At 44.9% G+C, this 12,500-nt stretch overlaps 1 protein-coding gene across 2 annotated transcripts in view; it reads left to right on the forward strand.

Annotated features, from left to right (window-relative positions):
• Positions 1-12,500, forward strand: part of m (zona pellucida domain-containing protein miniature) — a 77,112-nt gene that overhangs the window by 56,294 nt on the left and 8,318 nt on the right. The window contains exons 1-2 of one of the 2 annotated variants that reach the window (XM_086545964.1): positions 1,530-1,665; positions 7,537-7,605. In XM_086545964.1, the coding sequence (XP_086402090.1) occupies positions 7,567-7,605 (39 nt within the window). In that variant the 5' untranslated portion in view covers positions 1,530-1,665; positions 7,537-7,566. Of the gene's footprint in view, positions 1-1,529; positions 1,666-7,536; positions 7,606-12,500 lie in introns of those variants that run through there. The other variant, XM_086545963.1, reaches the window with a different exon arrangement.

Below are 12,500 nucleotides of genomic sequence, written 5' to 3' on the forward strand. Positions count from 1 at the left end.
GAATAAAGAAAAGAAAAAAAAAAGGGCCAGCTCTTCCGGCCAAAAGAGACAAGACCACCCTGTCCCCTGCCCCCTCCCCCTCTCCCCAGCCCTCCTATATTACCAAGGTCAACATTGGCGAGAGATAGGGGGGTTGGGGGAGGAGGAGGGGGGCAGAGGTCAATTGCAGGTCACACTCGAGGTGAGAACATGCCAACATGCGGGACTCGAAGACACTGTGACGTAGTGGTAGTAAGATGTTGTGATGTTAATGGTGCGTTATAGTGAGGTGTGACGGTGGATAGTGATGAATGGTGCTGGATATTGTGCTTCTATTTGATGACATTTTTTTCCATATCCATTTCTTTATTTTTATAATTTCTTCTATTTATCTTTTTTTTTCTTAACTTATTATTCCTTCTCTTACTTTATTGATGAGTAAGAATTCCTCTTAATGTTCACGAACTTAATTATCTTAATTCACTAATCATTAATCATTAATTCCCTGATTATCGTAATCAAATTTATCAATAGGTCCTAGCACCAGCTGATCCAAGCTGATCTCTCATAAACAATACTAAAATTAATGGCAATAATCATACTAAAATCCTTTCAAATAGTATCAGCTGTTTTATTTGTTTAAAGTCTATATCTATGATAGATTATTATAACCAAAATAATGGTAACTTCTATATCCTTGGCATGGTATTTTGTTCATATAGATTAATGTAGTAATCCATTAAACTATAGTATGGTGCGTGAAGGATAGTGTCAGATTGTAGTAATTGTGAGGTATGGTGAGGTGTGACGGGGGATAATAGCTGGAGCATTGTTATGGTGGAATATAGAAATATTGTGACGCATTATGGTGAGCTATGGTGAAGTTTAATTTTGCCGGAATATTTTCTTGTCAGACTTTTTTTCTTTTAGGTCGTTTTCGAACAAACTTTTTGCTGTTAGGCTATTATCAAGAGGGAGTGACGGCGAGGGGGGGGGGGGTTAATTAGCTGAGATAAATAAATCACCGTTAGCGACCCAGGAGAGAGAAAAACGAATGATGTGGATAGGAAGTACAGATAAGATGATGCGAACACGGACATACACGCAGTTGTATTTTTTTTATGTATGCATATGTGTCCACACACACACACACACACACACACACACACACACACACACACACACACACACACACACACACACACACACACACACACACACACACACACACACACACACACACACACACACACACACACAAACACACGGTTCAAAACATTACCCTAACAGTTAGTTGAATATTTATGGAAACAGTGACATATACCACTGTTACGGATTACGGAAGAAAATAGTTATATATGATTAACTATGATAATTGTCTAAATGCAATATGGCCCAAGACCATTTAGAAAATCCTCATTATCTATTAAGTGTTACATCTTCGCCTCGGTAAAAGAAACAATAAAAAAATGAATATTGTAATATTGGCAAAAGCGTTTTTTTTCAAATTTCCTTCCTATGTTAGTGCTGCCCTCTGTAGACGGGTGGGAGAACTAGTGAGTCATTGTGTGTAGTATCAACTGCGCGTATCTGTTAAGAGTGATTTTTTTTTATGTTCGTTTTGGTAGACATCTTTGTAATGTACTGGTTTATGATACTGTCAACACCTGGAGAGCGCCAGAAACTGTAAGTTATCGAAGGGAAACATCGACGTTAAGAATATATATGTGCGCTTTCTTAAACTTAATGTGGTAAAGTTTATAGGAAAACGTGTTTGGCTCAATTTTATAGGACTTGGGATGAATTTCTAAACGCATTAAGATAGTTTTATGGATATATATGTGTGTGTGTGTGTGTGTGTATGTATGTATGTATATGTATATGTATATGTATATGTATATGTATATGTATATGTATATGTATATGTATATGTATATGTATATGTATATGTATATGTATATGTATATGTATATGTATATGTATATATATATATATATATATATATATATATATATATATATATATATATATATATATATGTGTGTGTGTGTGTGTGTGTGTGAATATACAAATATATAAACACACACATATGTATATTTATTTTATTTGTTTATTTATTTATTTATTTATTTATCTATATAGATAGATAGATAGCTAGATATAGGTTAAGTTTTGGACAGCCATCTGATACATGTTCTTATTACTTTGAATTCATTTATATATATATATATATATATATATATATATATATATATATATATATAGTTTTATTAATTAATTTGTTTGTCTGTGTACAAGTACACTCTGCTCCTTCTCTCCCTCCCTCCCTCCCTCTCCCTCTCTCCCTCTCTTTCTCTCTCCCTTTCTCCAGCTCTCTATTTTTTTCTTCTTTCTCTCTCGCCCCTCTCCTGTTTTATGCCATGTATTCTCTCACTTGCTCCGTTCTTCTCTCTTTAGCCTCCCTTTCCCTTCTCCCCTCCCCTCCCCCCTCCCCCCTCCCCCCTCCCCTCCCCTCTTCATAGCTTGCCTTGCAACCTCCATGCAGTCCTTCTTTCTTTACCTTAGAAGCTTTCACATTCCCTCCGCTATTCTTGTTTTTTCTTTTTTCTTTTTTCGCTAGCTTCTCTCTCTCTCTTTCTTTCTCTCTCTCTCTCTCTCTCTCTCTCTCTCTCTCTCTCTCTCTCTCTCTATCTATCTATCTATCTTTCTCTCTTTCTCTCTTTTCTCTCTCTTTCTCTTCTCTCTCTTTTCTCTCTCTCTTTCTCTTCTCTCTTTCTTTCTCTCTCTCTCTCTTTCTCTTTTCTCTCTCTCTTTCTCTTTCTCTTTCTCTTCTCTCTTTCTCTTCTCTTTCTCTTCTCTCTCTCTCTCTCTCTCTCTCTCTATATATATATATATATATATATATATATATATATATATATATATATATATAATCTTTCTCTCTTTCTCTTTTTCTTTCTGTCTTTTCTCTCGTTTTCTCTTTTTCTCTCTCTCTCTTTCTCTCTCCGAACAGGGCCGGATTCTCGCCGCATCCCTCTTATCTAGGATGAGTCAGAGGATGGACTCGGGGGTAGGAGGGGAGGGGAGGGAGGGAGGGGGGAGGTGGATGAGTGGATGGAGGGACGAGGAAGGGGGGGGGGCCAGGAACGTAGATTGAGGGTGGATGGAGAGGGGGAGGGGAAGCGAAGAGGGAGGTGGATGAAGGGTGGATGGGGTGAAGAAGGGAGGGGGTGGTAAGAGGGAGGGGTGGGGGCTAGTGGAAGGAGATGGTGGGGATGAAGAGGGAGGAGAGGGCGGTAGACGGAGGGTGGATGGGGGCGAGGAAAGGAGGGGAGGATGGTTGAGAAAAGAGAGAGAGAGAGAGAGAAAGGAAGAGAAAGAGAGAAGGATGGGGGGGGTGGAGGTAGATGGAGAGGGTGGTCAGAGGAGAGGGGAGGGAGGGAGGGAGGGAAGGGGGGGGACTTGTAGTACCGGTTGTCTTTGCCGATGCACGCCGGCGACTGTGCTTGTTGTTTGTGTACTTTTTTGTTGTTGATTTTTAGCGTCTGGGGGGGACTTTGTTATAAGGGAGACTATATTAGGGTGTGCTTATCTTGGATCTCTGCTCTCTCTCTCCCTCAATTTCTCCCTCCCCTCACTCTCTCAATCTCTCTCTCCTCTCTCTCCTATCTCTCCTATCTCTCCTATCTCTCCTCTCTCTCCTCTCTCTCCTCTCTCTCCTATCTCTCCTATCTCTCCTATCTCTCTCTCTCTCTCTCTCTCTCTCTCTCTCTCTCTCTCTCTCTCTCTCTCTCTCTCTCTCTCTCTCTCTCTCTCTCTTTCTCTATCCTCTCTCTCTCCTATCTCTCTTTCTACCTTTCCCTCACCCTCTCTCCTTCCCTCCTTCTTTCCTTCCTTTCCTCCCTCCCTCCCTCTCTCTCTCTCTCTCTCTCTCTCTCTCTCTCTCTCTCTCTCTCTCTCTCTCTCTCTCTCTCTCTCTCTCTCTCTCTCTCTCTCTCGCCAGTAACACCTTAAGGGCCAAGAAAAGAATAAAAAAAAACACACACACACACACACACACACACACGCAACAACCAGTAACATTCTCGCCCCCCCCCCAAAAAAAAAAAAAAAAAAACGAAAAAAAAAACATTGCATCACTCATTTGGTTCCTCGTTCTACTTGTTAGCCGTTTCTCCGATGACGAAGCCCGTCGCAAAGGCCGTTATATCGGGCAAGGGAGAAAGGGGGGGATACAGCGCCTTATGCTGCGCTGTTACGAATTGAGAGACAGGGAGAGGGAGAGAGAGAGAGAGACAGAGACAGAGAGACACAGAGAGAGAGAGAGAGAGAATTAGGGAGGGAGAGAGAGAGAGAAAGAGAAAGAGAGACAGAGACAGAGACATATAAGTGAACGAGTGATTTAGTTCGTTAAAAAAAAACAAAAAAAAAAACATACGGAATACATCACTTTCGTAACTCGTTAAAACCAGGTCCTTTTTACACGAGTCCTACCACCTTGAAATCCCAAAGACAATGGCGCTCCCGTGGTGTGTCAGACGGAGATGCTTGGAATTATTTCTCCGCGCTCGTTATAGGACAATTATTGCAGTCGGAGAATGGACTCTCTTCCGGCGAACGATGTATTTTTTTGTTTTTTTTTTCGTCTCGCTGTGTGTTTGTTTGGTTTTGTTTGCGTTTGTCTCTTTCTATCTCGTTGTTTAGTGGTGATTCTCTTAATTAACAACGGGGTCGTTCAAGTCTTAGGTGTTTAAGCATCTTTCAAAAGGCATCACGTAATGGGTATAGTTATGTTGTTTATGCTTTTTTTTAAGGAATGTGTAATTTGTATACCTCTCCTTATTCCTTCCTATCTCCCTTCCTCCCTACCTCGCTCCCTTTTTCCCTCTTTTCCATATTTTCCTCCCTCCCTCCCACTTCCTCTTCCCTCTTATCCAGCCTTTATCTTTTCCTCTCATTATCTCCCTCCTTCCTTCCCCTTCTCCCTCTCCCTTCCCTCCCTCCCTCCCTCCCTCCCTCCCTCCTCCTCCTCCTCCTCCTCCTCCTCCTCCTCCTCCTCCTCCTCCTCCTCCTCCTCCTCCTCCCCCTCTCCTCCTCCCCCCCCTCCTCCTCCCCTCCCTCCCTCCCTCCCTCCCTCCCGTCCCTCCCTCTCCACCCGTCCCTCCCTCGCCCTACCCTTATCTATTCCCCGTGAATGAACAGCAATTGCACTTTTTCGTCCTTCCCGATCACCGCGTTCTTCAACCAGGCTTCGCACCGCCGCGCCGCGCCGCCGCAAGAGGTCGTGTTGGGTCAGAGGGCGGGCCGGCGCTTGCGGAAGAATTGATTATGTTGCGAAGATCTTCCGCGATCAGGGTTTTTTTTTTTTTTTTTCTTTTTATTCTTCGTTCTAGTCATTGGCGATGTTGTCTTTGTCGTTATCCATTTCCTCCTTCTTCATCCTTTTTTTTTTCCTCCTCCTCTCTTCCTTCTTCTTCTCCTCCTCCTCCTCCTCCTCCTCCTCCTCCTCCTCCTCCTCCTCCTCCTCCTCCTCCTCTCCTCCTTCTTCTTCGTCTTCTTCTTCTCCTCCTCCTCCTCCTCCTCCTCCTCCTCCTCCTCCTCCTCCTCCTCCTCCTCCTCCTCCTCCTCCTTCCCCCCCCCATATATATATATATATATATATATATATATATATATATTCATTATCTTGTCTTGCCACCCCAACCTCAAATACATGACAGCCAAAGACAAAAAGTAATTGATAAACATGCTTTTTATATTCCTAAATCACTACTACACTCCTCTCCCCCTCTCCCTCCCTACCCTTCCCTCTCCCTTCCCCCTTCCCCCTCCCCCCCCCCTCGGTCCCTGTCCCTCTCCCCTCTCTCTCTCCCTCCCCCTTCCCCCCCGGTCCCTGACCCTCTCCCCTCTCCTTCTCTGCCCTTCCCCCTATCCCATCCCTCGGCCTTCCTCTCTCCTTCCCCCTCCCCCTCCCCTTCCCCTTCCCCCCCTCGCCCCGCCAAAACCATCGCAACCCCACTTTTCGCGACATTAAAACCCACCTTTCAGTTATCTTTAAAAGATCTTCCATCAAGAAAGAAAAAGAAAAAAAGAAAAGAAAAAAAAACGTAAAGAAAAAAAAAAAAAAAAAAGAGAAAAAAAAAATATATGAAATAGATAAAGAGCCTGTCACATGATTATCAAAACCACTAATTATAAAGTCGACGTAACGATCGGTAAGAAAAAATAAAAATAAAAATAAACGTGGCAAAAATGAATAAATTGTCTGGGAAAGTGTCGGGTATAACCTGATGACTCTTGGGGGGGAGGGGGGGGGAGAGGAGGGAGAGTAAGGGGTGAGGGCGGAGAGAGGGGGAGGAGTGAGGGAGGGAAGGAGGGAGGGAGGGCAGAGAGAGGGGGAGGGAGGAGAGGGAGAGGGACGGAAGGAGGGAGGGAGGGCGGAGAGAGGGGGAGAAGGAAGGGTTAGGGGGCAGGGGCAGGAGGTAAAGAAGAAAAAATGTAAGAATGGGGAAGGAAAGGGGGAGGGGGGAGGGTTAATAGAAGAGAGGAACCCCCTCCCCCAAAGGATGAGCGTTTGAGTGGGATATCATGGGGGAGGAGCTTGTTGATATTGAGTGTAAACTTCTTTTTTCTTCTCTCCCTCTCTCTCCCTCCTCCTTCTCCTCCTCCTCCTCCTCCTCCCCCCCCCTCCTCCCTCCCTCCCTCCCTCCCTCCTCCTCCCTCCTCCTCCTCCTCCTCCTCCCTCTCCTCCCTCCTCCCCCTCCTCCCTCCTCCTCCCCCCTCCCTCCCTCCTCCTCCCTCCTTCTCCCCCTCCTCCTCCCTCCCTCCCTCCTCTCTGCTCTTCCCTATTTCTCCCTCCCTTCCTCCTTCCCTCCCTTTCACCCTCTGTCCCCCTCTCCCTTTCCTTCCTCCTCTCTCCTCTACCCTCTACCCTATCCCTTTCCCTCCCTCCCTCCTTCCCTCTCTTTCACCCTCTGTCCCCCACTCCCTCTCCTCTACCCTATCCCTCCTCCCTCCTTCCCTCTCTTTCACCCTCAGTCCCCCTCTCCCTCTCCCCCTCCCTTTCCCTCCTCCTCCTCCCCCCCTCTCCTCTACCCTATCCCTCTCCCCTCCTCCCTCCTTCCCTCCCTTTCACCCTCAGTCCCCCTCTCCCTCTCCCTTTCCCTCCAGCCTCCTCCCTCCTCTCTCCTCTTCCCTATCCTTCTCCCCTCTCTCCCTCTCTCGGTTGCTTATTATTATTTTTTCTTCTTTTTTCACAGCAGCCCCATCGTGATTTTATTACCGGCTTTATTTCTTTATTATCACATTATCGCGCTAATTGTGACACTAATGACCCCGTTACGATCACTAATCCCAAAAGCACATATTTTATGACACTCGTAAAAAAACGGTGCATTTAGAGCAATACGCAAGAAAATGCTACGCCACTGTCATACCGCAGTCATAGCATTGTCACGCCGTTATCATGCCATTACCATGCCCATTGCCACGCTAGCGTCACGTAATTGCCATGCAAGTTGTCATGCATTCTAACGAGTTTTCTTTTTTCCCCACCAGGTGGCAGGCCGGGCGCTGGGTGACGTCATCATGTCCCGCTACATACTTCTCCTCGCGACCTTAGTGGCGGTAAGTGGTCTATTATTGACCTTATTTGTTAATAAGTGGAAATAAGTGGAAAACGAGTAAGTTGCTTGTTATGTTTTGCGTCGAGGTAGCCTGTTGGAGTTGGGCGTGTGGCTGTTTGGTGTTTGTTGTGTCTGTGTTTGTGAAGGTGGGCGGTGTTTTTGTTTTTGTTTTTGTTGTTGTTTATGTTTTTTTTTGGGGGGGTCGTGGATTGATTTGATTTTTGTTGTTTCATATGTTGTATAATGATTATTTGATTCATCTCTGATTGTTTGTGAAGTTGTTTGGTATTTGTAAAATTGTTCTTGCTTTTGTTGTCTTTTTTTACACTAAAAGAACGAGAAATAAGCAATAATCGTTCAGTTATCCATATCAAATAGATTCCATGATGACGATGCTAGTAAGGATAATTCCAAGAATTGATTGACAAACAATAATGAACATATTTCCCTAATCGGCAACCGGTTCGAACCATCCATCAAATACTCAAATCCACCAAATCCACCACCAGTAACTACCCACCACTCACCACACGCTCGCTACCAATTACCACACAACCTGACCATACATTTCACCCCCCCCCCCACTCCACCCCCTCCCCCCGCGCCCCCGAGACATTTTGTCACCCGGAGCTGAAACACCTGTTGACAGTTACCTGGTCTCGGGCCTGCGGTAACGAGATTACCTGTCTTGCCATCCTCGCGGTCAACTCACCTGTCCATCACCTGTAACACCTGACCCCCCCCCCCCTTACATGCCCTTTGGTCACAGGTAAACGGAGTCACGTGTCTCTCTTTCTCTCTCTCTCTCTTATCTTGCTCTCTCTCTCTATCTATCTTTCTCTCTCTCTCTCTCTCTCTCTCTCTCTATATATATATATATATATATATATATATATATATATATACATATCTTTATCTATCTCTTGCTCTTGCTCCCCCCCCCCCTCTCTCTCTCTCTTTCTCTCTCTCTCTCTCTCTCTCTCTCTCTCTCTCTCTCTATATATATATATATATATATATATATATATATATATATATATATATATATATATATATGTTATCTCCTTCCCTCCCTCCCTCCTTCCATACCTCCTTCCCCCTCTCCCCTCCCTCTCTCTCTCTCTCTCTCTCTCTATATATATATATATATATATATATATATATATATATATATATATATATATATATATATATATATGTTATCTCCTGCCCTCCCTCCCTCCTTCCATACCTCCTTCCCCCTCTCCCCTCCCTCTTTCTCTCTCTCTCTCTCTCTCTCCGTAATGAAATATATCCCCCCCCACCCCGCTGTGGTTTGAGAGAGAGTGAGCGAGAGCGTAATGTATTCCTCGACAACCTCCGCGGCGTTCTAACGAAGCACAGGTCGTTATAGTGTTCCTCGCCCTCCTTAAGAGCCTATTACCTTCACGGCGGCGTGGGAAGATAAGTCGGCTGGGAGATGGAGGGAGGGAGGGAGAGAGGGGGGGGGAGAGAGAGGGGGGGAGAGTGAGAGAGAGAGAGAGAGAGAGAGGCTATTAGTGTGTGTGTGTGTGTGTGTGTGTGCGCGCGCGTGCGCGTGCGCACGCATTCAATTGTTTGTATATGTGCTTATGTATGTATGTGTGTATGTATGCGTGTATGTATGTGTGTATGTATGTATGAATAAATGTATGAATATACGTTTCCTTCTGTGAAGGAACTCTCTCCCCCCTTTCCCTCTCTCGTCATGAAAAAAATATTCAAAAGAAAAATGAAAATGGACTTTTGTTTTCCAAAATACATAAATTCCTTTAAATAAATGAAGTCGTCTCAGCCCAGCTGGGTGCTCGTGCAATAAACCCCGTCCTTTTCCTGTAATTCTCCGAGCTGTTATGGCTCCTAAAATTAACCTGATGTTGCAATAAATCCGACGAAATTGCCCCTTCGTTGCATCGGTTGCGCTGAGTGTTTACGTTCTATGCCAGGCAGATCTGTGACGAGTTTCGACCGGGGTTGCAAATTGAGAGAAGGTGAGGGGAGAATGATAAAAAAAGGTTATGTCAATTGCAAGTATGCATGTGCTGTGTGGTATATGATTCTTTTCTCTCCCTTTCTGTGATTCTAGACCACTAGTTTGTTGTTCCCTTTCCTTTATTCTGTTTTCTCTCTCTCTCTCTCTCTCTCTCTCTCTCTCTCTCTCTCTCTCTCTCTCTCTCTCTCTCTCTCTCTCTCTCTCTCTCTCTCTCTCTCTCTCTCTTCTTTTTTCTGTCTGTTTGTACGTCTGTCTCTGTCTCTATCTCTACCTGCTTCTCTCTCTCCCTCCCTCTCTCTCTATCTATCTATCTATCTATCTATCTATCTATCTATCTATCTCCCCCTCCCATCCCTTTCCTCCCTCCCCTCCCCTTCGCACTCCCGCATCCCTCTGCAGCACCGGCGAAGCACCGCCATAATTGCCTCCATCAGCGTGAGTCTCTCCTATCTAGGGGGATTTCACGCTCTCGAATTTTATATCCTCGTCGGAAATGCATCTATTGATCTATTTCTGACTCTGTTTATTTTATTTATTTATTTATTTATTTTTATGTATTCCCGATACAAGATGTTCGGAACGCGTAAAGGTATCCAGTCTTATTCATTTTTTTTTTTTTTTCCTTCTCTCTCTCTCTCTCTCCTTTCCTCCCCCTCTCCTTCTCTCCCCCTCTCCTCTCTTTCCCTCCCTCCCCTCCTTCTCTTCCTCCCTCCCCTCCCCTCCCCTCCTCTCCTCTCTTTCTCTCCCTCCCCTCCTCCTCCCTCCCCTCCCCTCCTTCTCCCTCCCATCCTTCTCCCTCCCTCCCCTCCCCTCCCCTCCCTCCTTCTCCCTCCCCTCCTTCTCCTTCCCCTCCCTTCCTCCCTCCTTCTCCCTCCCCTCCTTCCCCTCCCCTCCTTCCCCTCCTCTCCCGCTTACCCCTCCTCACTATTACGCCCTTTTTCCAAAGTTAACCTAACCCCCGGCAGTCTCAGAAGGCGGAGGGAGGGAGGGTGGTAGCGTCGTTGGCCAAGCGTTGTGTGGATGGAATGTCATTCACTAATGGAAGAGGACTTTCGTTCGTCATAAAAGTATGAATGCAAATGAATAACTTCACTAGACGGAGGTGTGAGTGGGAATGGTGGATAACTTCACAGGGCAAAGACATGGATGAGAATAAGCTTCATATAAATCAAATATATGAATGAGTATGGACATCTTCACTGTCTCTTATTCTGTAAAATTATACATCCTCATTCATAGCATTTCTACATTTGTCATAATTAGCTACGTTTTGGATGGTTGTTGTTGGCAATTTTCGGGTGTCGCTTCAGACAAAAGGGGGGGGGGGGTATTGCAGGCTTATAAAGAAAAGCCGAAAATAGAGAGTGAGTGTGTGTGTGTGTGTGTGTGTGTGTGTGTGTGTGTGTGTGTGTGTGTGTGTGTGTGAGAGTGACTGTATGTATGTACACACGTTTGCCTCTGTGAAGGAACTCTCGACGCAATCAGCCTAATGACATGCGGCGTTCATGTTGCTTCATATGTTGTTTGTGGTCACGAAATTGCCTTTTGCTTTACAGTTATTGAATAATAAGTGCCCTGTTATGAACAGAAACGCCGATGCATTACCGATTAATCTCTCTCTCTCTCTCTCTCTCTCTCTCTCTCTCTCTCTCTCTCTCTCTCTCTCTCTCTCTCTCTCTCTCTCTCTCTCTCTCTCTCCCTCTCTCTCTCTCTCTCTCATAATATGAAAGCTGTCTCACATCTGTCGCCATCTTGCACATCTAACCTAATCTCGTCACCCTTTCACCCATGCATGAATAACGTTAGTTTCACTGTGCAGTTGATCGCAATGTTATTTTCATTTTTATTTATTTTTGTATCCCTCCTCCTCCTGCTCACAATCATCATCATCATCATCATCATCATCATCATCATCATCACTACCACCACCTGCACCACCATCGTCAGTCATTTTTGACAAAGTCAGTTAACTAATCTATACAAACGAATGATTAATAAATCTAAAAAAACAACAACAACAACAACAACAAAAATTGTATTTATCAGTTTCTTTGGATTTCCGAGTTATTAATAGATCTTGCTAAAAAAAAAAAATGGATGTGGCGACAGAGGGAAAGTATTGTTTCCGGTTTCGATTTCGAGATATTTATTCCCGTTTTCTTTTTTTCTTTTTTTTTCTCTCTCTCGGTGGTTTCCCTGCATGCTCTATCGGGCGAAAAGTGATCAATGGTCCGCTCTTTTTGGAATGTAGTGAAAAATGTAGTTTTAAAGTTTGATATGTATATCGTTTATATTTAAGTTTCGGATGTAATGGCTTAAGGCTATCTCTCTCTCTCTCTCTCTCTCTCTCTCTCTCTCTCTCTCTCTCTCTCTCTCTCTCTCTCTCTCTCTCTCTCTCTCTCTCTCTCTTTTCTCTCTCTCTCTCTCTCTCTCTCTCCTCTCTCTCTCTCTCTCCTCTCTCTCTCTCTCTCCTCTCTCTCTCTCTCTCTCCTCTCTCTCTCTCTCTCCTCTCTCTCTCTCCTCTCTCTCTCTTCTCTCTCTCTCTCTCTCTCTCTCTCTCTCTCTCTCTCTCTCTCTCTCTCTCTCCTCTCTCTCTCTCTCTCTCTCTCTCTCTCTCTCTCTCTCTCTCTCTCTCTCTCTCTCTCTCTCTCTCTCTCTCTCTCTCTCCACTCTCTCTCTTTCTTTCTCTCTGTTTCCCTCCTTCCTTCACAATATACTTATCTCTCTCCCACTTTCCCTCTCTCCCTCCCTCCTTCCCTTCCTCCCTCCTTCACAATATCCCTCTCCCTTCCTACCTCCTTTTTTTCTCTCTCCCTCCCTCCTTCCTTTACAATGCTTATCTGTCGCACATTATATCCCTCTCCCTCCCGCCTAATATCCTTGAC

Source organism: Penaeus japonicus, unplaced genomic scaffold (genome assembly GCF_977035675.1).
Source record: "Penaeus japonicus unplaced genomic scaffold, GWHDUDI00000001_assembly GWHDUDI00000017, whole genome shotgun sequence".
Taxonomy (NCBI): domain Eukaryota; kingdom Metazoa; phylum Arthropoda; class Malacostraca; order Decapoda; family Penaeidae; genus Penaeus; species Penaeus japonicus.